We start from the raw sequence: 27,360 nt of genomic DNA on the forward strand, positions 1-27,360 counted from the left end.
GTGAACAACACTGCAGTAATTCCCCGTTTTGCAAAAGCTGCTTGGAGGTGCTCCCCATCTCCAAGTATGCTCTGTATTTCTAGAAAGTATATGACTGCTTGTGTTGTAAAATGGAGTAATAAAGTGTTACTGTTTGGAGAGAAATCTGTCCATAAAACAGAGAATTAAATTCCCTCTCTTGAGGAAAATCTTTGCTAAACTATGTGCAGTTTCTTATGAGCATTTAAATGGAAAGGCTCATCCTGGCTTATACACATCCCCTCTCTTGTAAAAGACCTTGGTTAACACCTCATAAGGAATTCCTAAGCAACTTTACTGTATCCTTTCTGAGCTCCCTATCAGTATGATAAACAGCAAGCTAATAAAATGGTTTGCACGACAAGCCTTTATTTTTTTTCCCTCACTCCTATTAAAGACAAAGAGCTCAAGAAGGCCTTGGCAAAGCTCTTGCTGGGAGAACAAGCCCAAAGGCTGCCAGCCCACTGCTGGGGAGAGCCCCACCCAGCCCCAACATCCCAAGAATAACTAGGAAAGATCTGGGGGGGGGGCTTTCCTTTAAACCTCTCCAAATGGGTGAGTTGTGCCTGGGGAAGGGTCAGGACGGTTGTTTGGGTACAGCCATTGCACCAGTGTGGCCATCCACTGCCACCAGGTTTTTTAGGACACGTCCTTACGCGGCACCACAGTTCAAAGCAGGAGCATATGGAGGACAGGTACTTCACAGAAAAAAACAAATCAAGCTTTCACTGTGTTTAAGTTATTTAAATTACTGATGGGACTGAGGAACTGCAAACCGCTGTCCAGTAGTAAATGGGGCTTAGAAAATCCAGAGAAGGAACAACAGTCCTGGCCAAAGAGGCATTTAAGTAAAGAAAACTTCCTTCCTCCTCTTCCTCAGTTTTGATTTTCCTGCTTTACTTCCGAAAATGCTTTTTAAGAAACTTCAAGGAATTCAAGCAGGCACCCAAAACCAAAAATAAACCATGGGAACTTAATTTTACTACCTTCACTTTATCTGAGCGGGGAAAGCTTGAGAAAATGAGAAGATCAGGGATAACATTTCCTTAGGAGGCAAAAAACCAGATCCCAGTTTCTGACAAAGTTTGGGGAGTCACCCTGATTTACATCAATGTCAAGCTCTAGATATTCTATTCATGGATACCATTTCTGGAAGACTGAACAGCGTTAGAAACTACCCACAAAACTAAACATATTATCTCAGTTATCCACGACTGCAGAGTGTTGAGGAACACATGGGGTCCAAGTAGCCGGGCTCACAAGCTGCAGACTGAGATGCATGTTGAAATGCAGAGCTCTGGGTAGGAGCCTGAGAAGAGAGGCCCTGAGCTTCCAGACTTTGGGATAACAGAGGGCGTGATGGTGGGTGACACCAGCCAGGTGAATGGACAGGGGGAGCACAGGAGAGCTGGGAACTGCGGCCTTTTGGGTGACAAAGGAGATGAAAACCAGTGAGCCAGCAAGGTGGATGGACACAGGGAGGGGGGCAGGAGCCAAAGACTCGGGAGGAAGAGGAGATTTCTGGAGACTGTGAGGGTATAAAAGCCATGGGGTTCCTTGGTTGGGGATCCCCCTCAAAGGCACCAGCTCAGGCTGTTTCTGTGTTACTGCACTGTGAATAAATGGCTTTATGGATTGAGATATCTGAGACTTTACCGTGGGAAACCTGGGGTTGAACTGGTGAGGAAACCTGGTCTGACTGTGTGAGTGGGGTGTGTGAGAAGTGGGGACCCACTGAGTCACAGGAGCCACCCACAAGGTGGTGGCTTCAATCCCAGCAGAGAAAGTCTCTGGCATTGGAGTGTGACCAGCAATCTCTTGAGCAGTCAGACTGGTAGTCCTTAGCAAGAGAAAAAAGGAAAAGTTTCTCCAAATCTAACAGAGTTCAGAGATTTTCTTGGAACCATACCAGGTGACATGGGATTCCAGATTTGTTGTCAGATGGTGAAAAGTTTTACTGAGCAGATAGATAAGGATCAAAACAAGCAATCTCATCGTGTCTTTTATTAGGCAGGCCAGGCTTAACAGAGTATAAACTGGATGCTGTTACCTTCGGAAGTATAACACTTCTTTAATGAACCAAATGTTATGCTTTGACGTGATCTACAAAGTCCCATGCAACACTCCTGCTGGGCACTTGCTCTTTAAATGACAGTAACAGTTGAGCACTCTAACCTGTGAATAATTTAGGAGTCCATGAAATATTAAACAGACTTCTAGATACATGAAAAAGCCTGCTTATTGCAAAAAGGAATCTGATAATTATTGTTTAGAGATGTCAGCCTTCTGTGCCCATATTTTATGCTTAGCTATTCCCCCCGCCACTGCTTCATTCTAAAAGCAAAAGAGGTTCATGAGACATCAAGAAAAGATGCTGTTCTCATCTGTCAGTGTAAATAATTTCTACTTATCATCTCTGTTTATAGAGACAAGGACAATGACAGCTCTGGAAAAGATGCACTGCCAGTCAGACCAGCAGCAGATCTCCCGCTGCCTGAGACTGCCTGCTATAATTGATCAAGAGCTTTCAGATCCTAATGCCATTAGTGTTGCCAGAACAACTCCAGCTGCAATTTACAGGGAGAAGGAGCAAAAAAACTCCTGGAAAGATGGCTCTAATGGGCCAGCCTCCTTTTTCTCTCTCCAAAGAGATTTAGCTGTCAGCGTGCCAGCTCTTTTCCTGATGTTTTGCCCAACACAGAGTAAAAGTCCAAAACTTAAGCTTACTAGGTTTTAGAAATTTATTGGTCAATTTCAATCTAAGGGAACAGGGTAACTCACAAGAATGAGCAATGGTGGCTCTATAAAATTCATGAATGAGATGATTAGTTGTGACATGCCCTGTTGTAGAGAAAAAAACCTTCAGATTTATGTCTTTCTGTAAAGCTAATATGTGCTTGGTTTCATTCTTTGTTCAATTTGTGAGAAGAAGGGAAAATGGGCAACGGCAAAGAAATGCAGAGATATTTCAGTTTCTCTGTCACAGGCTAAAATCAGATAGTTGCTCTTCCCCAGGTCTACAGAATGATAAATGCCCAGGAAAAGCACTCCAGATTGATGACTTAATCAAAACTGCCTTGCATACAAAATGTGTTGGGGAAGAACAGCAAGGAACTTGGTAACAAATCTGAAGGATGTAACAGAGTATCCTGCTTTGCTGTCTGCTTGCTGCTACTATCCATATGGCAGTTTAGATGCTCTCATTTCTCCTGTAAATATTGCACTCTTTTCCACACTCAGTAATCTGCCAAATAACTGACGGCAGCAAGAAAACCACACACGAGTCCTTCTTTTCCCCTCATTTTGCATATGACTTTCTTACCCAGTTTAAACACTAAATATGAACAAAGATTGCAGAGTTTAGGTAAAGAAGGCTGCTGGGAATGCCAGCTCTGTGGACTAATCAATCACTTTGGTTAGATATTATTTGGGGTGATGGTATTGAAAACCTATTGCTCCTGGCATCACTGAATATATTATTGTTCTGGCCAGCATTTAGTTAAATTCAAAGTTAAATTCAGCAGTGAGTTATCTTTAGAAACTGGATTAAGCTGGTTAGTAGCATTTCTGAGAAGGACACAAATTCCTTTCATCTGGTGATTTGCTGCTTTACTTCAGAAGAACCGTCTGTTTCCTGGGCTTCAATCCATTTGACTACTCATGCTGCATTATTTCCTATAGCTGGAGGCAATGATGAATACCTGTATTTTTGTTGAGACAGCAATATTTAGCAGCTATGCCTGCTGCAGATAACTTTCTAACCACTCAATGAATTCAATGAAGAATAAAAGATGAGGTGAACTGGCCAGCTTTATAAGGATGTGCACTATCTGATGCTCTGAGTTTTCTGTCCTGTAGCTCATCACCTCCAGCCCTGCTGTCAGTCACTCACTGTGAGCCCAGGTCTGAGTGCTCCATGTAAGACTAACCAGGCTGCAGCACTGCATTTGTGTCATACTGCCAGCTCTCCTCCTCCCCCAGGTCTTCCAGATTCATCTTCTGGACAGGACTTCACAGGAACTTGGAAGCTCTTAAAAGAGTTCTTACAACATCACAAAAAACATAATCAGAATAGGTACAATTTCATCTGTGGATGCTTTTGCCATTGATAAAAACGAGCTTAAAAAGTGCCTTTTCCAAAACACGTTTTTAAATCATGAAGCATAATGGTGTGTGCCAAAGATAAAAAAACAAAGCACGCATCAGAACTGTAAACCCAACTAACTGCGATACCTTTTATTCTTGGGGTGAAAAACAACACAGTACCTTCTTCCTCCTTTATTACACCTCTAACAGCGACAGACAAGCATTGCCATTGTCCTTTTTTGAAATTGCTTAGACTATACTAATGAGGACTGGATTATTCTCACTGGCTGCAGACCATTTTTGCAGGCCACCACGTCCTGCCGGCCACATGGAGCAACTTTGACAACATCTGTGAGCACCACCAGACTTGTACCATCTCCTTGGAAGCTGATGGAGAAGCGGTGCCTAGAGAAGCTTCAAGAACAGGCAAGCAATGGAGAACACGCTCCCTTCTCCCCTGCCCAGGGTATCTGCTTTTTCCAGGGCAGGCAGAGTTGAACCTGGTTCTTCTCCATCCTGGCTGGGACCACACGGTGGGTCCAGAGAGGCCCTGCACACACCATGCTGGGGAGTGGGGTGGGCAGAAACCGTCAGGAACGTTCCCGGAGAGTCTGGCTCTAACAGCTCCTCTTCAGGGACCCGAGTGCCCGGAGCATGACCTGCCTAATGGCTAAAAGGATAATATCTGCTGTGTCTGATCCCCGGCTCCTGTCTCAAAGGGCTGAAATCCAATTCACCTCAAACCATCTGGAGCCCATCTCCAAATGAATAATTCCTTCAAGTCTTATTTAATCCATCTGCAAATGGCTTCACTCTTTGGTTTGCCATGACACAAATCCCCTCTGAGGGCCCAGAGCGGGTCAGGATGTGGGTGCACGCTGCACACGCCTGTGCTGAGGGGGTGTGTGGTACGACAGCTACCTGCTGCTGACCTGAGGCATCTTCCCCTGTCCTGGAAGTGGAACAATATCAAGGCTCAACTCGGTTTGCTGTGAGCTTCCACAGCGATGACCGACCTCTGACAGAGGAGGTGTGTGCCACAGCAGCTCAGGGGAGGCACAAGGTGCACCTCTGATAAAAATGGGAGGTCAACACCTCCAATTTTCTGCCCACCTACAGAACTAGATGGGGATTAACGCTTATCTGTGCCAAGAGAGATATGAAGTGGATACCAAGGCAGTCTCAACACCATTTACGAAATAGATCTTACATCTTTTGGAATATTATATTTAAAGAAGAAAGAGCAACCCTTTATCCACGAAGGCTTCCAATGCATTGAAAAATGAGAGGCAACTGCACAACCCAAACATGCAGTACTTACACTCGCCTCTAACTTGTGCATCACAAAATTACTTTGTATGTCATAAAGCCAAACATTCAGGCAATCTTTCTCTTTGTCTGTTAAGTACAGAGGCAATAACACTGTTATAAGAGTTTTCACTTCACTACTTCACTCCCCTTAGCTACCATTAAACACTGCCTGATGGAGTCTGATGACTTTGGACTGTAACATCAAGAGATACTGTGGGGCAAGGAATGCCAGCAGGCAAGATGCTCAGTGCCTCCTTCAGCTCCTGACTTGCAGTGAAGCTTTCCTTACATTGTTTTCACCTGGCTATATCTGCTCTCACACTTGCTCTGCTGGTCTAGATAGAGGAAGAAAAGTAAGCATTTAGGAAACTTATTCCAGGAGCACCTCAAGCTTCATCCTCTCATGTACAACTACAGCTCCCTGCCCAGATCTCCATTTGTATTGGTACAACCATGTAAAAACATGGTTTGGAGGTTTTTGGGGAGGGTTCTTGCTGTTGTAGTTTGACCTCTGCATGAAGGGCAGGCAAGTGAGGGCCAGAGTCTAGAATCCACTTCTTGCACCTCGTTGGTGAGGGGTGATGCTGCCCCATCCACACAGAGTACATTGAGCTGTGACTTCAGAAAGTGCTTTTTACCATGTTTTCAAAATGGATCTGTTCCTGCAGACTGCATCTACCAGCACTGGTAGAGTACAGCTCTTCTGCACTGCCGCCTCGAGTACGACATGGGCTGGCAGCCTCCACAGAACAGCTGCGCCTGGAGATCTCCTCACTGGCCACAGAGTCTGTGAGCTGCAGAAGCAGCAGCAGCTCCACTACATGCTCTTCTCACATGGAACAGTTCCTCCTGCCTGCTCATCCATCCTACTCTCCCACTCCTGCCAAGGCTTTCTCCAGCTCAAATTTCAGATGGGTCAATGGCTCTCTGCAATGACCTGCTTCTTTCCATTACCTATTCAGTGATATTTGCAGAACACAAACCAGCTGGGACATCTTACCAGGGACAGACACCAGCAATCCAGGGATTCAGAGAAAGCAAAGATAAAGATGCTGTCATTACAGTACTTCATGAGAGTATCCAGTGTCTCTCCCCCCGCCTACTTCACATCCAAAATGTGCAAGCAAGCAAGCACTGTGCAGCCTGAACAGTGTGGCTACAGTTTATGCTATACTGCCTCATCTGTTCTTTGCACCAGCTGTTCCTGGAAGGAGGTGCCACTGAATTGTTTCTCTCTTCCTCTGATGCTCTGGAAGAAAGACAGAGGTCATTTTTTTTAAATCTTGGCTTTTTAGCCAAGGGAACAGGGTTGGATTGTTGTGCATTGGCACTTGCTACCTTCCCACCCCATGCCCTTCTTGCTGTGCAAGCACAGTACAAGACATGACATGCTGAAATAATATTTAGTTTTGCAGTTGGGCTCATTACTGCTGTAATTTTGCAGGTATAACCAGTCATCAGAATTTCAAAATATGTTCAATTTTCAATAAAGAGGCAATTTCCACAGGATGATGACCATAAAAGAATGACAGTGTACTCAAGAACAAAGAACAAATCTGCCAGTCTGTCAAGAATTTGCCTGATGTGTCATCACAGTTTAATTAAGGGAAAAAATTTACTGTAAGAGAGAGCAGACAGAGTCAACCCTCTGACAAAGGTGCTTCCTTTCCTTTGTGCATTAAAAATAATCGCCCTTTGTTTCGAATTACTGGTGCACAAGGAGATTGTGACAAATCATTCTCCAGAACTAAATAGATGGCTGGAAAGTATGAGCCAAATTTGTCTTTCATACAGTGGATAGATTTGACTGTAGATGGTTTGTGGATCTTTCCAACCCCCCTCAGTGTATCAACTGACTATTTCCCACACATTTTGTGCTCTGCAGTCACTGAGTTAACCAGAAGGACATCTCACGTCTCACTCAAGTGGGCATGGTGGCCATGCTTTTCCCCCCTGTCCCAGGGTCCCAGAGCTGCTGCCCACCGGCACTGCTGATCCCCGCCTTGCACTGCACCTCTAAAGGCACCCAGCTGGCCATCAGAGCCTGCCAGGCCACATCTTCCAGCCAAATCCAGTTTATTCCACTTCTGTGGATTCAGTGGAAGAGCTAAAAGCTCTCTCAGTCTTTGGAGAACTACCTCATTCCAAAGGAACTTTTCTATCAGAGTTAGAGTGTCTCAACATGTCAGGGGATGTGTGGCAGCTGCTGTGAACCTGTATAACATTATGGCCAAAATAATGTTTTCACTGACTGAATGATCTGACCAGTGACTGAAAGAATTAACTCAAAACATATTCTGTTTAAATCCAAGTATTTATAGTTCTCGAAATCTAGATACAGTAGCACCGTGTTTGCATGGGATAAAAAGAAATCTAAGATGGCTTATACAAAAAGAGTCGTGCGGTCTAGAGTACCTGTTTTGTCAAAGACGAGTGAAGCCAGAAGAAACAATAAAAAAGTGCATTTTTTCAAGAACATTGATTTCATGGCGTTAGTTTTCTCCAGCTTCATAGTCAAAGATACACAACACATATAAATAAAGTGGGGACTGAGAGCCGTAGTTTTAACCTGGTAACGGTCCACAAAGCAAATACACCTGAGAGCATTTATCTCTTCTCAGAGCAGACACATAAAAGCATTAGCCTCCATCATGCTGTTGTCTGTTATCAGGTCTACATGCAGGCCCAGAAAGACTATGCAGTACACACATAAATATACATACCCGACTTGGGTACAGTCTCGATATGGCAGCACTGAAAATATGCTACAGAAGGATCTTCTGCTGCTGATAAGGACTATTCTAAAATATAAAAGAAAATAAAAGAAATCAAAGACTAAAATTTAAAAAGCCCACCACAATAAGCAAAGCAATAGATGTTACCATTGAGGCATTTGCAATCATAAAACTTCCAAAACGGAAGATTTCCCCGTCCTCTTTTAAATCTCACGGATATTGTGCCACAGAGTCTTTACAGAAGTGCTGAAGCCTATGCCGCAGCAAACGAGCAGTGAACGAACAGCAGAGCCCCCTCTACAGGCTTTCTAGAAAGATTATCTTGAATATGTGACTTGGAATGCAGGACAGATGCTTTCCTAGTGAAGGAAGTCCACCCACAGAGGCACGGGACCATTCTGTCAATGCACTACAATGGCTGAAAGTCAACAGACAAACCCAGCAGCAACCCAGGTGACACACGCCAACAATCACCACTGAGACACACTCTGGCTGCTGGTTGTGACCTTTCTCTGCTAAACCAAAGGACTCTCTTGATTGTCAGCTTCTTGTTCCTGAAATAGGCTTCGTCCATCACTCAGGCTAGGTTTGCTATTACCTTAAGTTTTCAGATCCTTTCACTGTTTTCAAGCTTCCTCCTTGAGTCTTCTCCAGTTCTGCACCTTTCTCGGTCTCCAGGCGTTATCCCTGACTTCAGAAGTTGCACATCTCCCAGTCTTACCTTTAAGATCAGTGTCTAGCCATGACACTCTGCCAGGCTCTGTGCTCAATAATCACATTAGCCTTCTTGGTTACGACATTGCATTGACAGTCAAGCATAACCAATCCCACAGTTCCCTGCCACTTCTGTCTCAGTCACTGTCAAGGCTGAATCCCTTCTCTCCAAGCATGGCTTGCCTTTGCTCCTCAGAGGCAGATAGCCGAAATTTGGCTACATGAAATCATACATCATCTGCCTGCAGAGAGCTCATCTCAGAATCCAGGACACTCTCAGAGCAAATGTCTCGTATTTCTAACCAGTCTCCAAATCTCTGCAACATCTGCAAAGTCACTGTGTGATACTGTCCTGGTTTTGGCTCAGAGAGCGTTCATTTCCTTTAAATCAAATAGCTTGGAGCAACCTGTCTGTTACACAGCCACACTGTTGCCTACTCAGCCCTCAGGCTCTGACACAGTAAGCAACATCAAAACCATCATCAAGTCAAGACCCACTTCTCATAAAACAGAGTAGAATGCCAGCAGCTAAGTTAAAGTTTTGGGAGATGCAGACTTGTAAGAAGCCAAGAGAAGCTTGGTCAAGAAGTAAGATATAAAATGCCAGTAAGTAACTGCCTACAAATATACCCTTCTTCCTTATTACTTTCTGGACACCGAGAATTGTACCATTGTACAACTGATCCCCTTTTCCCTCTAAAGTTGGCTAACAGGCTGCACCATGTTGAATTCCTCTAAGACAGAGTGACAGCAATTTCTGACGTTTTCTGACCTGGTTAGTGTTAGAATTTACTGATATTTTACCTTTCTAAAAATCTCCACTTGTGGTGAAAATGCTAGGACCTTCCACTACGTTGGCTGTCAGGGCTATTGCACCTCCTTACTCCACTCTCCAGCGTTGATTTTTCTGACATTGTGTCCCACAGATCTGTCTGTGAGGATTTAACCTGAATTTTTCATCCTTTGTCCTGCACTGGTCAAAGCTATACAGCAAACCCTAGCAAGCTCTTTTGCTCTTTGCTGTCTGAAAACCAGCACACGCACCTATGAATCTCATGCCAGTTACCCTGTTATTAGAACACTGTTTCCTTAAGGGACCAGCTTAGTCATCGTTCTTGGAAAAGGTTTAGCTCCCCAAGAGAGCTGCTGCACATAATCCTTGGAAAAATGCAGAATGATCAATTTTCCTTCTCCTGGATTACTCCATTATAGCAATCCTATTTTCTTCCTTAAAAGCCCGCTTGAAAGCAAAGAGGGATTTACTCTTTAATGAAGAAGGTTTTCTAATAATAAGCATGCATACAGCTTTAGGAAGTTCTCCTGCAGCAGACAAAGTACAATTTCATTGCTGTCTGAATACTGTAACCCTCCTTACCTAAGGGGAATGTCTCAGATCCTACAAGATGGTCTCACGGTGCGGCAGTGAGTTACAGAGCAGGGAGGAATAATTTTTCCCATTTGAGAACAGCAATCCACAAGCAAAAAAACCCTGGCATATGATTAATTTTGTGCTTGCCATTGCTTACTGCTGAATGGCTGCTACTCACAACAGCTTGCTTGTTCACTGGAAGCCTTGTTTGCTGATGTATGAAACTTGGCACAGGCTTCGAGGCTGACATCAGAAAGCATCTTTGAATTCGGAAAACCACAGTACCCACTAAGCATATTATCCCCCTCCCTCTGGTTGCTTCTGGAAATACAGCTCTTTCACCAACGCCCTGCACCTCCCTAAAAATACCACTCAACTCTTAATACTTAAAAAGAAAAACAAACTGGTGCTTCCATGTCCACAAGCAAAGACAACAGTAGGAAGTTACCACAGAACTGTGTGTATCAGAAGGCATCAGACAAGAAAGGAAATAAAAAGCACCAGCCCAGCCTTTTTTTTTTCAGACTTCTTTCCCTTGGGACCCAAGTATTGCCTCTTTTTCCATAAACCAGCAGATCCTCTTTACACAAAGATCTCCCAGGCAGAGCATGAGAGGAGCCCGCAGCTTCCACTGCCAGGATGCCACAAAAACTCATCTGCAAAGCGGCCGAGGGAGAGTGACGCAAAACAGCTTTAGGAGCTGGACTGGAAAGGAAGCAGGGAAAGCAGTGGTCAGATACTCATCATGGAGGGATAAAACGGCATTTTATGTAAAAGTCTGATGACATGCACGGAAGCAAAGAAAATTCCTGAAGAATGGTTTGCTGCAGCAAAAAGCCCAAAAACCTGCAACAAAGTATGCTTTGGAGAAGAAGTTGTGGTGGAAGTCTACTGCTGTTCAGGAAAATCAAATTATTGCTTATGGGGGAAAAGTATTTTTCTGGATTTCAACTCTTCAGCAAAGGGCATCTACGATCCCGCACACCTCTGAAGGATCTATCTCAGAAGCTGTGTGAGAGTGTTTACATGCCTTGATTCCAACTGGCCACCTAGACATGCTTAAAACCACTTCACAAAAAGGTCTGCATTCTTTAATCCTCACATTTCACCAAAAAGTTGTACTAATTACTATGGTCAGAGCAACCACTAATTTGCAAGAGAATCTTGACAATGTGCAAAAGGCTATAAAAGCTAATCTTCCAATTTCCTTATGAAGCGTATACTGCAAAAAACCTTAATGAGCACAAAGCTCTCAACAGAATCGGTAATTTGTAAGGCTTGAGGAATAATGTCTGCTTTCCCCAGCATCTGTCTAGGTTTGACGGTGTTGCTGCCATCAGGCAATGTGATACACACATCATATATACCATTCACGTGTGGAATACTGCAGCCTCTCTTCTCAGTCCTGGTTGATGATTTTTAACTGCCAAGGCCCTGTTGCCCTGCACACAAAGGTGAACACACAAACCATGGATGCTGTCATGGTAGAAGCCCTCATTTTGGAGTCTCAGAAGTTCAAGAGTGATTAGAAGGTGGCTGAGAGTTATTGTGAACTGTGAGGGTGCTGCCAATCATCAACCTCTTAGTCTGCATGTGTGTGCAGAATTAAGAGAGCAGCAAAAGAGACATTGCATGATGGCGTTTGGCCTTCGCTTAGACGTGTTTGCTAACAAAAAAATGAGAAAGCAATGGCATGGGGGTGGGAGAGGAACGTTGTTTTACTGCTTTTTATACCTGCTACACACAATAACCCTAGAGTGTCCTTGGCCCATTCTCACCAGTTCAGCTGGCTCAGGCTGCCGTTTCACTGCCTCGTTTGTGCTAATCGTCTGCCTCCGTGTTTATGGAGGAGATCACCAATAAACCTGCTGAGTAAAATGGGTAAAAGCATATGCTGGCAGCTACCTGGGCTACAACTATGTCAGGGCTGACTTGTCTTTGTCTTGAAATGGGAAAATGAATTTTGTGCTGTTTTACAAGACTGCTTTTCTAACTCCTTTAATAAGCCACGACCTATAAATCCAAAGAAACCGGTTTAACCAGTGATCAGAACTATCAACAGGAAGCCTTAGGAGGACTCACTGACTAAGTTCCAGTCTGTGTATTTTTCTGTATGAGGTTTTTCTCCGTGCTGAATAGCTGAACTCTTATTTTAACCAGGGTGGGTCCTGCTTTGCTGCAGGAGCACCCAAGGGTGGACCCAGAGCATTGTTGCCCAACACGTGTCATCCCTGAGGCTGAGAGGGGAAGAGCTGTCAGTGCCACAGGACAAGGACACGTCGCCTTACAGGCTGAGAGATGCAAACAAGGACAGCTACAGGAGAGAGGAGCCCTGAGCTATCACTCACACTGCCGTTTTCTTTGCTGTGACAGTCAGAAGCCAGTGAAACAGTTTCTGAAAGTGCTGGCTATTTTAAAGCCCACTCAAGCAAATTCACCACCCAAAAATATATTCAGTGTAGATGCTTGCAAAGCTGGGTTCCTCACCTTAAGTGAAAGACTGACATGCTGTCAGGGGTTTTGGAGGGAGCTCAGAGCCTGACTCCAGCCCAGCTCAGCACCTGCATCCTGCACAACCATGCACGAACCACCTTGGACAAGGAGCCCTAGGAGGGTTTTCTATCCATTCCAACCCCTGTGCTCCTCTGTGTCACAGGCAACTGGGGAGGACGCTAGCTTCAAAGACCTTAAGGTACTCAGAAACACTGTTGATTTTAGGATGAATACATAAAGCAGGTCCACCTGTATTTCTAGAGGTCCTTTTCATCCAGAATGCCTATTAACTCTAGGGACTACATTCTGACCCCTAGGAAAAAGAGAGTCTGCACTCAAAGTACTTACTGCTAGTCACAGGGATGACACAAAGTGTTAACTCTGCATTTTATTTTTAGCTAGTATAATTGTGACTCTATGACCAAAGAAATGAAAACTATTGCCAAAACTGTGTCCCTCATTCGTATTGTATTTGTGTTCTAGATAAAGAGATTCTTATTATGATTGTGGAAATATTCTGGAAAACTGTGTCTGCTGATAAAGATAAGAAGCCAACTGAATAACAGAAGCTTTCTCACTGCTTTCTTAGCAAGAAAAATATTCAGTTATACTGTCAAACATAATGACTGATCTTTGAATTAAGGTAAAATGTTGCATATAGGCTACAAATACTTCTTTGCAAAACATGGAGAAAGGAGTTTACAAATCAAATATTTATTCATTCTTTTGCAGGCATTATTTCTATCAAGTTTACCCCTAGATATTATATACACATCCCAGAAATTGTTCTCTGGGGAATTTGCATAATACCTCGTAAGTATATTTTGCTGTAAGAAATTCCCAGAGCAAATATCTACTTACGTACAAAATGGACTAAAATTAAGGGACTGCTTTTCAGTGTTTGATTCCACATGTGTTTGTTATAAAGAGAATAATCAGCAGCTAGTCAGACAAGTCAACAGTTCTGCATGTGTCTGATACAAAAGCTGGGTCTAAAAGCTGTTTCTAAAATCTCTCAGGGCCACCTTGTACAACATTTATGTTGGTTACTACCTTTCACTGCATCCAACTGTATGTGTGAGAATAACGGTGAAGAAAATTTTTTTTGAGCCAAGTAACATCTATCAAAATTCAATTCATAAAACCCATAGTTCAATGCAGTGTTAGAATTTCTACTGACGTGGTTCCACATCTGATGGAAATCAAAGGCTATGGGCACAAATCAACCATGGCAGTTTTATGAGAACAGGCACGTGCAAGGGTCAACTCTCACTGGGATAGTTTAGTCTACATGCAACCTATTCAGGTGGCCTAGTTCAAATCTACTCAGATTTGGAAGAAGAAGAATAAAAAAATCAGGAGGCACACAGAGAAATGGTCTTTGGAAAAATCAGAGAGGACAGGTATGTTCTTTATAAGCAGAGAGGAGCCAGTTTCCCATCTGAGCTGCATGCTATCGCAATAGAGAACCCATTTTGCTGATGGATACACCTTCAGCTGATGGGAATATCCTGCCTTTGCAGTAAGCCAGGTCCCAGCCAATGGCTGCTGTAGGGGTCCCACCAGTGCCTATGGCTGTAACCTGGGCCACTCCATATCCCAGTTCAGGGCGTGCTGCAGACACAGGGGCACCTCTCACACATCCCCTGGAAGCCTCTCTCCCTACATCTGCCATGGAAAGTAGGATCCCATGCCTCACCTTCCACAAACATCCTTGGCTGTATCCACTAAGAGACGTTGGCAGTATCCTTGAACCATTGCTAAACTTGGTCTAGGCAGGTTCAGCCGAGTGCCCCTCTCACACTTAGAACCTGGCAGTACCCTCGAAGAAACGCAACCAGATTACGCCTAGTTTACTCCAACACCATCACAGATTTTCCTTTTATATAGGTATTTATATTAAAGAGACACAGGTCTTAAAATCTATGGGCCAGCACTTCCATTGACACGTACTTCCCTGGGCATGCACTGCAGCCTGCACCCTCAGAGGTTATTTGAAAGACCATTAGGAGACAGGTGGTGGGTGGCAATGGCAGTGCTCTTGCAGGGGGTGCTGATCCTGCCCCTTCCCTCACACCCCAGGATCTGCCCCTGCACGGGCAGCCTTTGCATGCACAGTACCTGCCGTTTCTGGTATCGTGTTGCCGCATGTTCTTGATAAAATGAACCTTCTTAAAGTTCTTTGGTCTGGGTGATCCTGAGAGTGTCCGACATCTGAAAAATAAATCAGTTGCAAGGGAGGGGAGGGAGAGGGAAAAAAAAAGTTCTCAGTTCCCTGCTGTACCGCCAAGAAGTCTACACAAAAGCAGGAAGGAAAGACGAGACAAATGATTCAAGTCACCCTGTGCTAGGAATCAGCAAGAACAATAAAGACAATAAGTCTGGAAACGTGACAGCTCAAACAGAAAAAAAATATATTTAAAATAATAAGAAAAGGCAAAATTCCCTTCCCTTCATGCCAAAAAGAAAAAATCGTAAAAAAAATCTCAGCAAGGTAAAACTTCCAGTAATCTGCCATGACAGCTTAGCCCAAGCTTTCAGTAGAAAAAAAAAAATTAAACCAAACTAGAAGCTAGTAAACATGCAATTTTCCCCACTCTCACCAACACCCACGCATTTGCATGCTCCTCAGCTATTGATTAAGGAGCCACTGAGGAAAGTTCTTTCTTGTTCTAATTTTAGAAAGATTTAAAATCTCCTATTCATAAGGACAATTCCTATTTGATTTTAACTCTAAATATTACTTTTCACGTTCCTGACAGTATACGAAACAACCGAAAATAAAATAAACTACCCCAGGAAAAAAAAATAATCGTTCTTCAAAACATTAAGCCTTAAATCTATTTTACATCTGAATGCGCTTTATAAGTTGCAGTTACAGAAAGAAATTGCCAGAGGGAATAGAGATGAGACAAACAGCAACATCCTTCCCCCCTGCCTTCCACCCTTGCTCTTTCTAATCAGCTGAAACCACAGCACATGTGAAAGCGTTCTCTGTTTCATCTCAGGGCTGTTTCGTGGCAGGGCGAGGCAGAGCTCACAGGCACTGGAGACGCGTCCTGTGCTCGCAGCGCAGCCAGGGCTGGACCACAGCTGCTGCATCCTCCGTGACACCTACGGGAACAGCGTCCTCTCCCTGCCAGTGCACGGGACCAGCACGGTCCCTCGGTGCTAAGCTTCCCAAATCTATCTTTTCCATCCTCTGCCCTGCACAGGCAGAGTTCAGCAGCTTCTCAAGCCCAAGAGGTCATTATGACTGAAACCACAGACCACTGTGCCAGTCCCTACCGCTGTACCCAAACACCATGGTGCTGCACGGGCACACCCCGAGAGGGGCACCCCATCACTCTGCCGGTTCTCCCTTCCTCCTGCTAGTGAAGGCCTTGAGATTCCCTCACCCTCTGATTGCAATTAGCCTTGTTAGCTTCTTCACAGGAAAATGGCACCAAGAGAGACATTCTACCACCAGTTCTGCAAATTAGCAAGTGAAAATACTGCCTGGCAAACCATACTTTGTTTATATCTTTTACTAATTATACATGTTTGAATCACTTATGGGAACACTTCATAACATGCTGGTAAGCATGCAACAGTAAGCTTTGTAAAAATAATCAAGTTTTGGTAATAAGCCAGTTGGTACAGCCTCTGCTATTCTTTGCTTCGAGGTAGGGAGAGACAGCCAATCTGCATAAACAAGGCTACAGGCTAAACACCAATATAAACCAGCTGAATTACAGGCCCTAAGATAAAGAGGCAGTCAAACTTAGGCTACCGTCTTGCAGAACAGCTGACCTGGAAGCATTCCAAGCACTGGTCAGATTACTGACCAGCCAGTTAAGCAGTTGCTCCATTTTCCATCACCCCAGAGGACTGCCCAGTGACTAATTACTGTGGTCTCCAGAGAAGGAAGCTGTGGTCTCCCAGATACACAAACCAAACTGCACTGAGGCTGCCAATGTAATGAGGATGGGAGCAGATTTATTAGCGGGGTGGCAGTCACAAACCTACCAGCCAATGCTGGTAATACAGTAATGCTGGAAACCGAAATAAGCTTGCATGTGCTGAGAGAATAAACAGTAAAAATTCATTAAAAAAACTATCCTTCAAAAACTTACTGTATTAAACCATCTGTACATACTTTTAAAATATCCCACAGATGTTAGGGTACTACTGACTAGCGGCTAGTCATTCATTCTGGTGATAACTAAACTTTTCTATTAATCAAATCTGCCATTTTAATTCCTGACGTTTCATCTAAATACTGCCTTTTTGTTTAGTGACCCAAAGCCAGGGAATCTGCAATTCACATCAGCCACCACCTCGCAGGGCGTGTGAAGTTTCAACACCTTTACTCACTATGAAGAACGTATCTTAATGTGAAGACCCAGCTACTGTTCAACATGAGGAGGGAGAGCAAGCCTGCCCATGCATGTGCTTTGCAGACAAGAAGCCAGAGAGAGAGAGAGAGAGAGAGAGTAAATAAAATGACCTCCGCAGTGGGGCATTTTCCTCGATGTCCTCCAGAGTCTCCAGAGAAGATCGCTGGGAGATCAGCCGACGTCTGCAGAGAAAGCAGAACACAAAACATCACTGCTGATTAGAAGCACGAGAAAGCCCGCAGAGCTTTTATTCAGCAAAGATCACAAACTCTGCTTCACCAGCCAAGCCATACCTGTGGATATTAATGAATTCTGTTCCGTTCTGCTTATCTTCATCTGAATCCACCCAGAAGCAAACTTACTCCATACAAGCTGCTACAGCAAAGCAGAAGTTGCAGCTTTGCAACAGCTCCTCCTCAGTTTGTGCTCCCCTTCCTTCAAGGGTTTAACACCCATCTAACACAGTCCCACATGCTGCAGTACAGCTGGCAATGCTACAAGTACAGAGCTTTGACAAAATAATGCAGACGTAGATCCACAGAGCCTGCCTGTCCCTCGTACTGACACAGGGGACACTTCTCTTTGACCCTTGCACTTTCTGCCAAGCAAGTGCCACTTGCTTCTCCACGATATCCATCTCATCACTCTTGTGACGAGTGTCTGAAGTGAGATGAAAGACAGTGCCAGCAACACTGGTCATAAAGCAGCAGTTTAAACAGAAGCTCTGACCATCCCCATGAGCAGCGCAGGTGAGCTAAGCTATTCGGAACCGTTTTCCTATGTCTGAGTCACATCCTTCCCCCACCTTCAAAGAAATAATTATGGAAATCTTAGTGTTACAGGTTTTCTGGCTGTTCTATCAGGCAGGGAAGATGCTGCAGTACAGGCTTTGTTTTAGCAGCCACTGCTACTGCACAACCTCCAAACACCCCGACAGCAGCACAAAGCAAGGACTGCACCCAACCCTCCAAAAAACCACCGTAAATACCATAAATGAATGTGTAAGACACAGCCCACCCGCAGGCACATAAAGAGAAATTAAGCTGGCAATCACTGAAATGACTCTGCCGTCGATGGGCGTCAAAACAGCTGCAACAGCCAGCAGAGCCATGGCACTGTGCCCCAGCACCCAGCTGGCAGGAGCTATGCCAGCACCCATCCCTCCCCAGGGCCATGGCTGAGGCACGGAGCACCCTGCCAGCGCCTTCGTGAGTACGAACGATGAAAGTCTTCAAAGACTATCGCTATTTCCTGCCCAATTCCTACTGAGCTGCCTTACTCCCTCGATCTGCAAGCAAAGTTTCAAGAACGTAATGAGCGCTCCTATATGCTTGGAAAGGTGCTCATTAATTTATTTCTGGGCTGTATTTTCACAATAAATTGTTTTCTCTGACGCCGGTGTAAGCAGTTTCTAATCCTTCCTTCAATTCCCTTGCCCCTCCAGTCGTGCTGCTACTACTGCTCCGGCAGTCGTGCTGCAAATCTGATTACCAAAATGTTTTTCGGTTCAAAATAACCCTGAGGTTCAGCGATTCCATTTGTTTTTAATTCAAACACCAAATTTCTATCACTGACCCACAGACAATGCATTTCAGGACAACTTGAATGTGCACGCAGCTTTTTCTGTCTTCAGAAAATCATAGAAAACCCCTCAAATGATTTATAGATCAAATAAGTGTGAGCCATAATACTCTTAGGAAAAATATGCAAACCTAAATCCCCTCAAGCTTTGTCTAAACTAGGATTTTAGAAGATCTGGTTCAAGATAGGATACACCTTTGGAATGCTAAAAAAAAAAAGAAGTCTACTGTAGCTTCATCCTCCCCAACAGTCTGTTTCAGGATGTGCTGGCATAGACAAAGAGACCGAACACCCGTCTCCTGCACCTATGGGTGCTCCCACGGCTCCATCCATAATCAGAGAGGACACAGAAATGCTCTTATTGGGAGAAATTCAGATCAGGAGGAGCCCCTCCTCCTTTTTCAGTTTCGCTGATCCATAGGCAAAAGCTGGAAGTTTCAACTACCGCTACCAGTGGTAGGTGACGTGGCAGATGATAGCTGTTGGCTTTTTAATACCTCCTTATACATCATTAGCTTAATAACACAAATAATGGCACGATCCTATCTTGTGGTGTTACAACACCAGAAGACATACTTGGCATGTTGTTAGTCAAGGAGAGATAAGCAACAGTACAACCTTGCCACCTTCTTCATATTAAATTTATCAAATTAGTCACGCCGTATTTCTGTAGGTGCCAGGAGCTTGAACAGCACCAGCTGCATATTCCAGCTGCCACTGAAGCCTTTTTCCAAGAGTCTCCTTGCCCAAAGTTATGCCCCATCCTAAACTTCATTGCCGACAGTGTGTCAGACACGGGTTTGAAGATCCTACGTGTGCACCTGTCATTAAGGCAGACGCGCTGGGTGGCGGGAACACACGCAACTGCATTTCACCTCAACTGCTCACCCAGGTGCCTGCCGCAGCCCTCTGGCTTCCCTTGCTGGTCTCAGCTTCTAAAACCCAGCACCAGGGATGCTGCCTCCTGATTTTTGTTTGCTAACCTCAGAAGCAACATGGGCTGGATGGGAATCACTGCCACCCCTCTCGGCATGAAAGACCTCACACCGATTTTCACCAGTACCGATTTTGCAGCGTTTTGGGCACCTTACACAGCAAGTGAGTCGGCACAAAGAAGTGGGGAAACTCTTTGTTCACCCAAACCTGGGAGAGGAGCACTGATACCTGAGCTCCCTCTCAGCTAGGGCATAATACAAGCATAACTCTGGATAAATCCATCTAGGAAGAAAGGAAGAAGACACACATAAAAGGTACTGACACAGGTAGCAGTGAGAGCAAGGATATCCAGCCCAGCCCCCAGCCCAGCTGAAAACTGCCACATCTTTCCCTCTCCCTAGAATTATTAGTTTTAATCACTTCAACTCCCAGCACTGTCAAAGGAGCACCGGAGAGGTGCATTTGGAACGACTCTGTTGAAATCAGTTCATACTGTCCAGGAATCACACCCTCTTTTCACTGAAGAAGCTCAGCCATAATGAAGGATGTGCAATTACTCCACTTTATCTTAAATCTTTATTTCAAGGCCTAATTAAGATGACCTAAATACCAGTATTTTATAAGCTTTCCACAGCTGGATATTATACTAGAAATGCCAACTAATGAACCTACCTGCTGTGAACAAAGTCACATCCTGTGCCACACACACACGACAGAAAACAATTTTGAAAAAGCAAAGCTTTTGAAAGAATCTTCCTGGGAATACAAGAAAAATCAGTTTTTCATTGACTTCATTAAGAATTAGTCACCTCAACTGGTGTTTAGTATTTAAATTAATCATCTTTGTCTCTTCAGGCAAGAAGCCAGGGTTTGTCTATACAACTCCTAAAAGGGTTATTTTTCAAAAATTGATTAGCATTCTATAGCAGCTGGTACATGTAGACACTTGCACTGAAATAACCCAAACTGTTTTATATCATGTATCATCATCATTCTGCTGTAAAGCTGTGTTGATACCTATTTTGTATGAAAATGCCCTATTTCGATAATAATTATGGGAAAATTGTTCTATTGTGGAGGAAGAATATATGCAGAACAAAACAAAACAGCACTATGTGACTCACACAGGATTCAGGCTTTGGGATAAGTCTCTAAGCAGATGCAATTTGAATATAAAATGCTTTTAAACTTTTGAACAGTAAACATCAGTCAACTAACACACTAAAATACAATTGCCCTTAATAACCAAATAAGATGTTTCAACAAAAATGTTATTTTCTGCTAGTCCACAGAAAGCCTTTAAAAACTCCTAGTTTAATCACCACATTCTCGGTGTACCACATTCACCCTCACTCCCCATAGCCAATGCACACGGAAAATGGCAGTTCAGCACTGGAAAGATGATGACCTCCTCGTTCTAATGACTGCACCCTGTAGGACAATGGTCACAGTCTCATGCAACTTACAGACTTGTATTGTTTAAAACCCACATAATATCACTTTCCCTTAAACACCTACCTAAAATGTTTTTTGTCTGTTTCCTTGCTGTTGGTTCCCTGTGCATGTGCCCAGAAATAACCATTACCCTGCAATCAAATTCCAAGTGCAGACCAAAGAAAGAAACCAAAGAGACATTTGATGCCATGGTATTTTAAATGGCTGTTTTCTAAGATACCCATGACCCTGCTTGCATACTGGATTTATCTTTGACTAGCTGTCTGAATCTCTGTGGAAGTTTCTTAAAAGCTAGACTGTTGTCTTCATTTCCCCTCTCCAAAGTCAGATTAATACACAGCTCAGTTGCAAAAATGAAATAAAATACAAGGGGAAAAAAAAAAAAAAAAAGGCACTAAATACAAGGAAAAGTAAAATAAAGCAGGTCTGTAACCAAAACAGCCAACAGCCAAAGCAAGCAGACTGCAAATATATTCACTGTAACCACCCCATCAACTGTTGGAATATTATCTTTGCTCTCAGCTGCTGCAAAATATTCAGCTCAGTTATGTTAAACATACAAAATCTTAAACCACATAGACAGGAGGCGATTAGGAAAAAAAAAAAAAAAAAAAAAAAAGGAGCTGCAATCAGAACGCTGGATAAATTCATCGAGGTTCATCCAGGAAGGAAGGAAGGAAGCCAACGATAATCCAAGAGATAAGGGAAAATAAATCCATGTGTAATGACTTTCTAGCACAGCTACAAAATCAGGAAGAAAAAGCTGCATTTTAAATACAACTAATTTCTGTGAAAGTTGGGGATGTAATGTTCCCCCTGCTTCTGTTAGGATTACAAACCTGCAACAGCTGAAGCCAGCAGCGTGGATGCTGCTGGCTCCCAGAACAAAAAACACTCCTTCACTTTGTCTGGAACAACTGCATCCCTTCAGAGATGCAGTGACATGGGACACACAAGTGTTAATCCTCTGAACACCTGCTGGCTGCATTAACACCGATGGGAGGACTTGGGAGGACAAAGGCATTTCCAGAGCTGAAGACCGCTGGCAGTTCCCATGTTCACTGGGCTACCTCTTCCCTTCAGGTGGCCAGGCAAAATGTGCAAGAATCATGGGGCAGGAACCTCTGGGCTATTACCTTCTGATCACGGTTGTGTTTATACCAACGTGGCTTGGAAGCATCAGAAAAGCACAGGACTGCCTGACACTTGGAAAATGCTGGATTCTTTATTTCCACTGTGCCTTCATCACAAAAGATGCACCCTACACACAGAAACACCACCCTGGATAGCTGCAGAAGGGGAGTGGAAAGAAACTAACTGTATAAAACTTACAGTGATTGGGAACGAGACCAGGATACCTGTAAGGACACCTGAGGGCCTGTCTAGAGGTGTAAGTGAAGGGTGTCCCTCTGCATCCATCCATCCTCTGAAAGGTGCCAGCTCCAGACTCAAAGAGGTCTTGCTCAAAAGCCAACCTGCCCTTTGCAAGCACTCCCTGAGGAGCTACCAGGACATACTCTGGTCTTGCAGTTCCCACAGGTCAATCCAGGCAGCGAATCACCTTGATCCTCTACGGGAACAGCAACACCAAGGCTTTCTTTTTCAGCTTCATATTGCTCCTTCCAGCACCAAAATAGCTTGAACAGTAGAAGGAGAACAAGGAGACTATTCAGTGAGATCTAAGATCTAAGGCTTCCATGTAGTAGAATTAAAAAACAAACAAACAAACAAAACAAACAACAAAACAAAAAACCACAAAAACCCACTATAAGTAAACAAATTCATGTATGCATATCTATGTACATTATATATTACAATATTATGGCTACAAACATATCCTGCAGGCTAGTCTGAGTTTTGAGTAAGTTATCATTTGCCATTCTCTTCCCAAACGCCTCTGAAGTTGGATTTGGGTATGAAGAGAAGTGCGGCTGCTGGCTCTCTCCCCGCTCCGGGGCAAGGGGAGTAGGTATAAGCAGAGCTACCAGGCACAGGCCATGCCCTGTCCCCAGCAGCTCCAGCCCCTTTGTCGCTCCAGGGAAACTTAAATGCCACTTCTCTCCGACTCCTCCTCAGCCTGCTGGCTAACGCCTCTGCCCGAACTCCCAGGCTAAGCTGCGACAATTAATACACTCTTCTGAAATATTATACAAGACATCAGCTGTGAACGAATCCCCATTCACTTCCTGACCCCTGACTTCATGCCCCAGCATGAACCCAGATGAAAGACCCGCTAATGAGTCACCTCTCACCCTCCCTCTGAAGTTTTTACTGGGACTCTTATGTCCCAGCTCATTTTCTTCCTATCTTTTGCCAATATTACAGGAAGACAAACACAGGAAAAACAAACCCTGAGACTATTGAAAATTATTAAGGGAAATAGAATTTCCAGGAGCTACCCAGAGCGATATAAAGCCGTTTTTAATTGTGTGCTATCATAATTACGCAGCAGAGCCATTATCTGCAAAGAACATCAAACTCCATTTAGGACTTCCACACTGTGCGGTGTATTGTCAAGGCTGCCCCCAATGGGAGTTAAAAGCATCTGGCACATGCTGAAAATGGGTTATTTTGTTAATTCAGCAGCCCAACCCAAACACACAGAGAACGTACCGAGAGCCCTCCATTTAGCTGTCACCTACGTGCAGGCAGGATACCAACGCAGTCTAAGACCACAGCTTTCTGCAGTGGGCTGTGAAGAAAAACTTTGAAGCAGAGATCCTGAGTTAGCAGGACTCTCAAAAACCTGCTTTCTTGGGATATGCACTACAAGGAGACAGACCTTCAAATCTAATGATAACTGGGAGAATAATGCCATGTCAAATGTCTCAACAGTCTCCATCAACCTTTTGGGCACAAACAGGAAGATGGACAGAAGCAAAGAGATGACAGGAGAGCTATGGTATGAACATGGCTCCGTGCTACACACTCCTCCTAAACCAGTGGTAACCCCTGCACTCAGTGCCTCACCTATATGGTCATCCAACTCCTTCTCCAAGTCTCATCCTCCCACAATATCCAAGGCAGAGGCTCTGAAGTACACAGTACCTGAACTGCTGCCTCCTGACCTGACATAACGTCTCAACATGAAAAACACACTGCTATCCCAGAGGTAGAATGTAAGAACTAAGTAAGAATGAGGAAAGAAATTCAGAAACAATGAAGAAAATAAACACAACAATACTGAAGTATCCCACTGACCTTTCACAATGCAACACAATGCTCTGTTCACATATTATTATGTAGCTTTACACATGTGATCCTTCAAACAGCACACAAAATTCTAGCACAGCCCTGTCCCAATGCCTCAGAGGGACCATCTGGGTCTGGTTAAATCAAATACAAAATCAAGATTACCAGCACTCCAAAGAGATAAGGAGCTTTCACTACAAGTGCTGAGTAGTAAGCTATTCATTGACAAAGCATTTGTACAGTGTGAATGGGCAATGCAACTGTGCAGAAAAACAGAAGGTATGGTAGAACAGGATTTTTGCACTTTTGGGCATCATGCACAATTTAACTTGACACACTATTACTCTTTCTAGAAGACATGATTTCAAGAAATCTCTAGCAAAGGAAAAAACTCCCAGGGTTTAGGCTAGGGAGAAGAGCAATCACCACATGTTGTTAACTCTGGGGAACATTTAATTTTCACCTTCCCTGGTAGGATTCCCAATTCTCCAAAGATGTATCATGTTTGAAACCTACCATCATGGTTTAGTGGTGGATTTGGCAGCGCTCATCAATGGTTGGACACAATGAACTTAAAGGTCAATCTGAATGATTCCATGATTCCACGATGCTATCTCCCCTCTGCAGGAAGCTGCATCTCCACCCAGTCCTCATACTGTTGGCTCTGCCCAAGCCGTAATGAGGAGCCACAGCTGCAACTCAGGAAGATTCATTTAAAGACAGCAGAGCTCTCACAGATGCCAAAGCACCAAAAATCTACGTCCTGTTACCTTTAACCAATGATTTACAGATTCACTGTCTTCACTTTACTGACTCTGCAAGAGTGTGATAGCTTTCAGAAGGCTTCTGTGCAGCGATTTATTCTGAGTACGCCTGAACACTGCCATAGCTATATTTTTCAGAAGAGCCATTACCTCATAACCTAACACACATTATCACCGTAAGACATCAATGGACATCAGCTTAATTAGAGACACTCAAAACCGGGAAAGAAGCAAACAACAAGATTAATCATCTGACCTTATGAAAACAAGGATGCTTGCCAAAGCAGACACAATAGCACTGTAAAGAACATACAAACTGTCCATCTTTATGTCCTTTTGTTGCAGTAAAACCCACACCCTAACAGCCTTCATTGGATTAACGCGAATCTACCAGATTCTTCATGTGTCGTTTATCCCTGACAAAACACCGTGCATTGCAAAATAATGAATATTTTGTTCTGTTCAAAAGTAGTGCTTCCCCTTAAACATCACATCCCATGAAATGAAGCATCGACATTTAAACCAAGTATCTGAGAAAATCACACACTGCCAAGAGTGCGTGCAAGGCTCTAAAGTATCAAATGGAATACAAAATGTTGTATTCCACAACACCCAAAGTCCTGTAATTAACTAAGAAACTCACTTGCAAGTCAAAACTATATGCAGTAGATACCAGAACACATGGAAACACAGACAGGCACTACTAAGTCATCTGAAAAAAAGACTTTAATTCCAGCCTGCATACATAACCATGCAATTAAAACTCCAGCCTTTTCCTCTTTCGTTTGAGGTGCTCTTTAGCTTACCTACAGCCCAACCTCATATTCCTCTCTTGCTTCCAGACACAGATGTGCTCCCTGGGGGAACATATTCCACGATCCCACATCTTCACATTCTTAGACTTAGAAGAGATCCGAGCATACAATTAATTGCACTGCTAAAAAAATATATCCTAGACACTGTGAATGGTCTGGATAAAGTCCTTGGCAGAGAAAGAAAAGCCCCCTGCGTGAGCAGGGCACAAAGAACAAACAAATAGGAGAAAGATTATTAGCATAAGGCATTTCGGGCATGAGAAATGAATGTCGGCACAGGTGGCGGCAATCTGAGCGTTTACTGGTGCATTCTTAGCATTTAGTTCTGGCTACACTTGCTACACATACCCTTGGGATCAGGCATTCTTCCCACCATCTCACAGCATACCCCAGAGTCAATGCCCTGCTCTCCCTGGCCATTCATTGCTGAAGACCAAGCCTATGTATATTGTTCAGAGATCAGCCATCATACTGGACAGCTTAGACATACTAACTTTTTGATATCTGTGATAAGGTGGGACAGTCCAGTGCCATAGTTTTAAATATTGTTACATCTACAGGAATTAATGCCTTGTTACTTGTTTGGCCATGCACAGTCAGTTTCAATGCCACAGGCCTTTGAGTTCAAAATACTTATTTACATAAAATATTGCATTTGCTTATGCTTTTTAAAGAAACATACCTGCAATACAAGAGACATGTTTCAAACACAGTACCACAAGATCCATTATTAGGATAAAGGCAGATCCTTACTGTCCAGGAGAACTGCTTCAATGTACCAACAGGCTTGTGGACCTGAGCCTGGCACGGGGAGAGCTCAGGTCCCCCCTGCTTGTCTCACTGGGGACAGATCCTGGAGCCACTCAGCATTTTTCCCTCTGGGAAAAGCAAATATCCTCCTCTTTCCCCTATCCCTGCCACCATGACTGGGCACGGCATCTTCCTGTTACTTGGCCACTGGGTTTCTGCTGGTAACAGAAGGTGAGAGCATTTTCTTCTCCCTCTGTTGAGGTTCTTTGCTCAACATGTCTTATGACAATTGGCTCATTCCCAGTCTGAAGTTACTCTCTCCTGGTACAGAACTCTAATAAAAACTTAAACATTTTCAAAAACCAGTTTACTCCATTGTGAACATTTAGTTCTTCAAGGTGGAAGACTAGCTACAGACTGAACACCACGGTTCAGCCTATCACGGGTGCACAAAGACTAATGGTGGTTTAAAAGGTGACATTTAAGAGGTTGGATCTCCACAAGGAGCCCTCACTTCCCCCTACTTCCAGTAAGGAAGTATTGCAGGAACTCTCATACCACTGGTAACATTTAGTCGTGCAGCTGTATCACTGCTCTCTTTTAAGGTACGGTGGGTACAGTCGTGTCCAATATTTAGAGAAGCTGGCCAAGAAGCCTCCCCACCTGTTTTCACAACAGAGAGTACCCAGCAGTCACCCTAATGAACATTTTATTGACTTGGCAAACGCAGCCTACATCTGCAGGCTGAGGAGCTGCCTTTCC

At 43.9% G+C, this 27,360-nt stretch overlaps 1 protein-coding gene across 1 annotated transcript in view; it reads right to left on the minus strand.

The window, feature by feature from the left end:
• Positions 1 to 27,360, minus strand: part of CABLES1 (Cdk5 and Abl enzyme substrate 1) — a 69,288-nt gene that overhangs the window by 18,275 nt on the left and 23,653 nt on the right. Inside the window, 3 exon segments of the mRNA XM_040075773.2 lie at positions 8,139 to 8,216; positions 14,848 to 14,940; positions 17,216 to 17,287. Of these exon segments, the coding sequence (XP_039931707.1) occupies positions 8,139 to 8,216; positions 14,848 to 14,940; positions 17,216 to 17,287 (243 nt within the window).

The sequence above is a fragment of the Hirundo rustica genome, chromosome 1 (assembly GCF_015227805.2).
Source record: "Hirundo rustica isolate bHirRus1 chromosome 1, bHirRus1.pri.v3, whole genome shotgun sequence".
In the NCBI taxonomy this organism is placed as follows: Eukaryota; Metazoa; Chordata; class Aves; order Passeriformes; family Hirundinidae; genus Hirundo; species Hirundo rustica.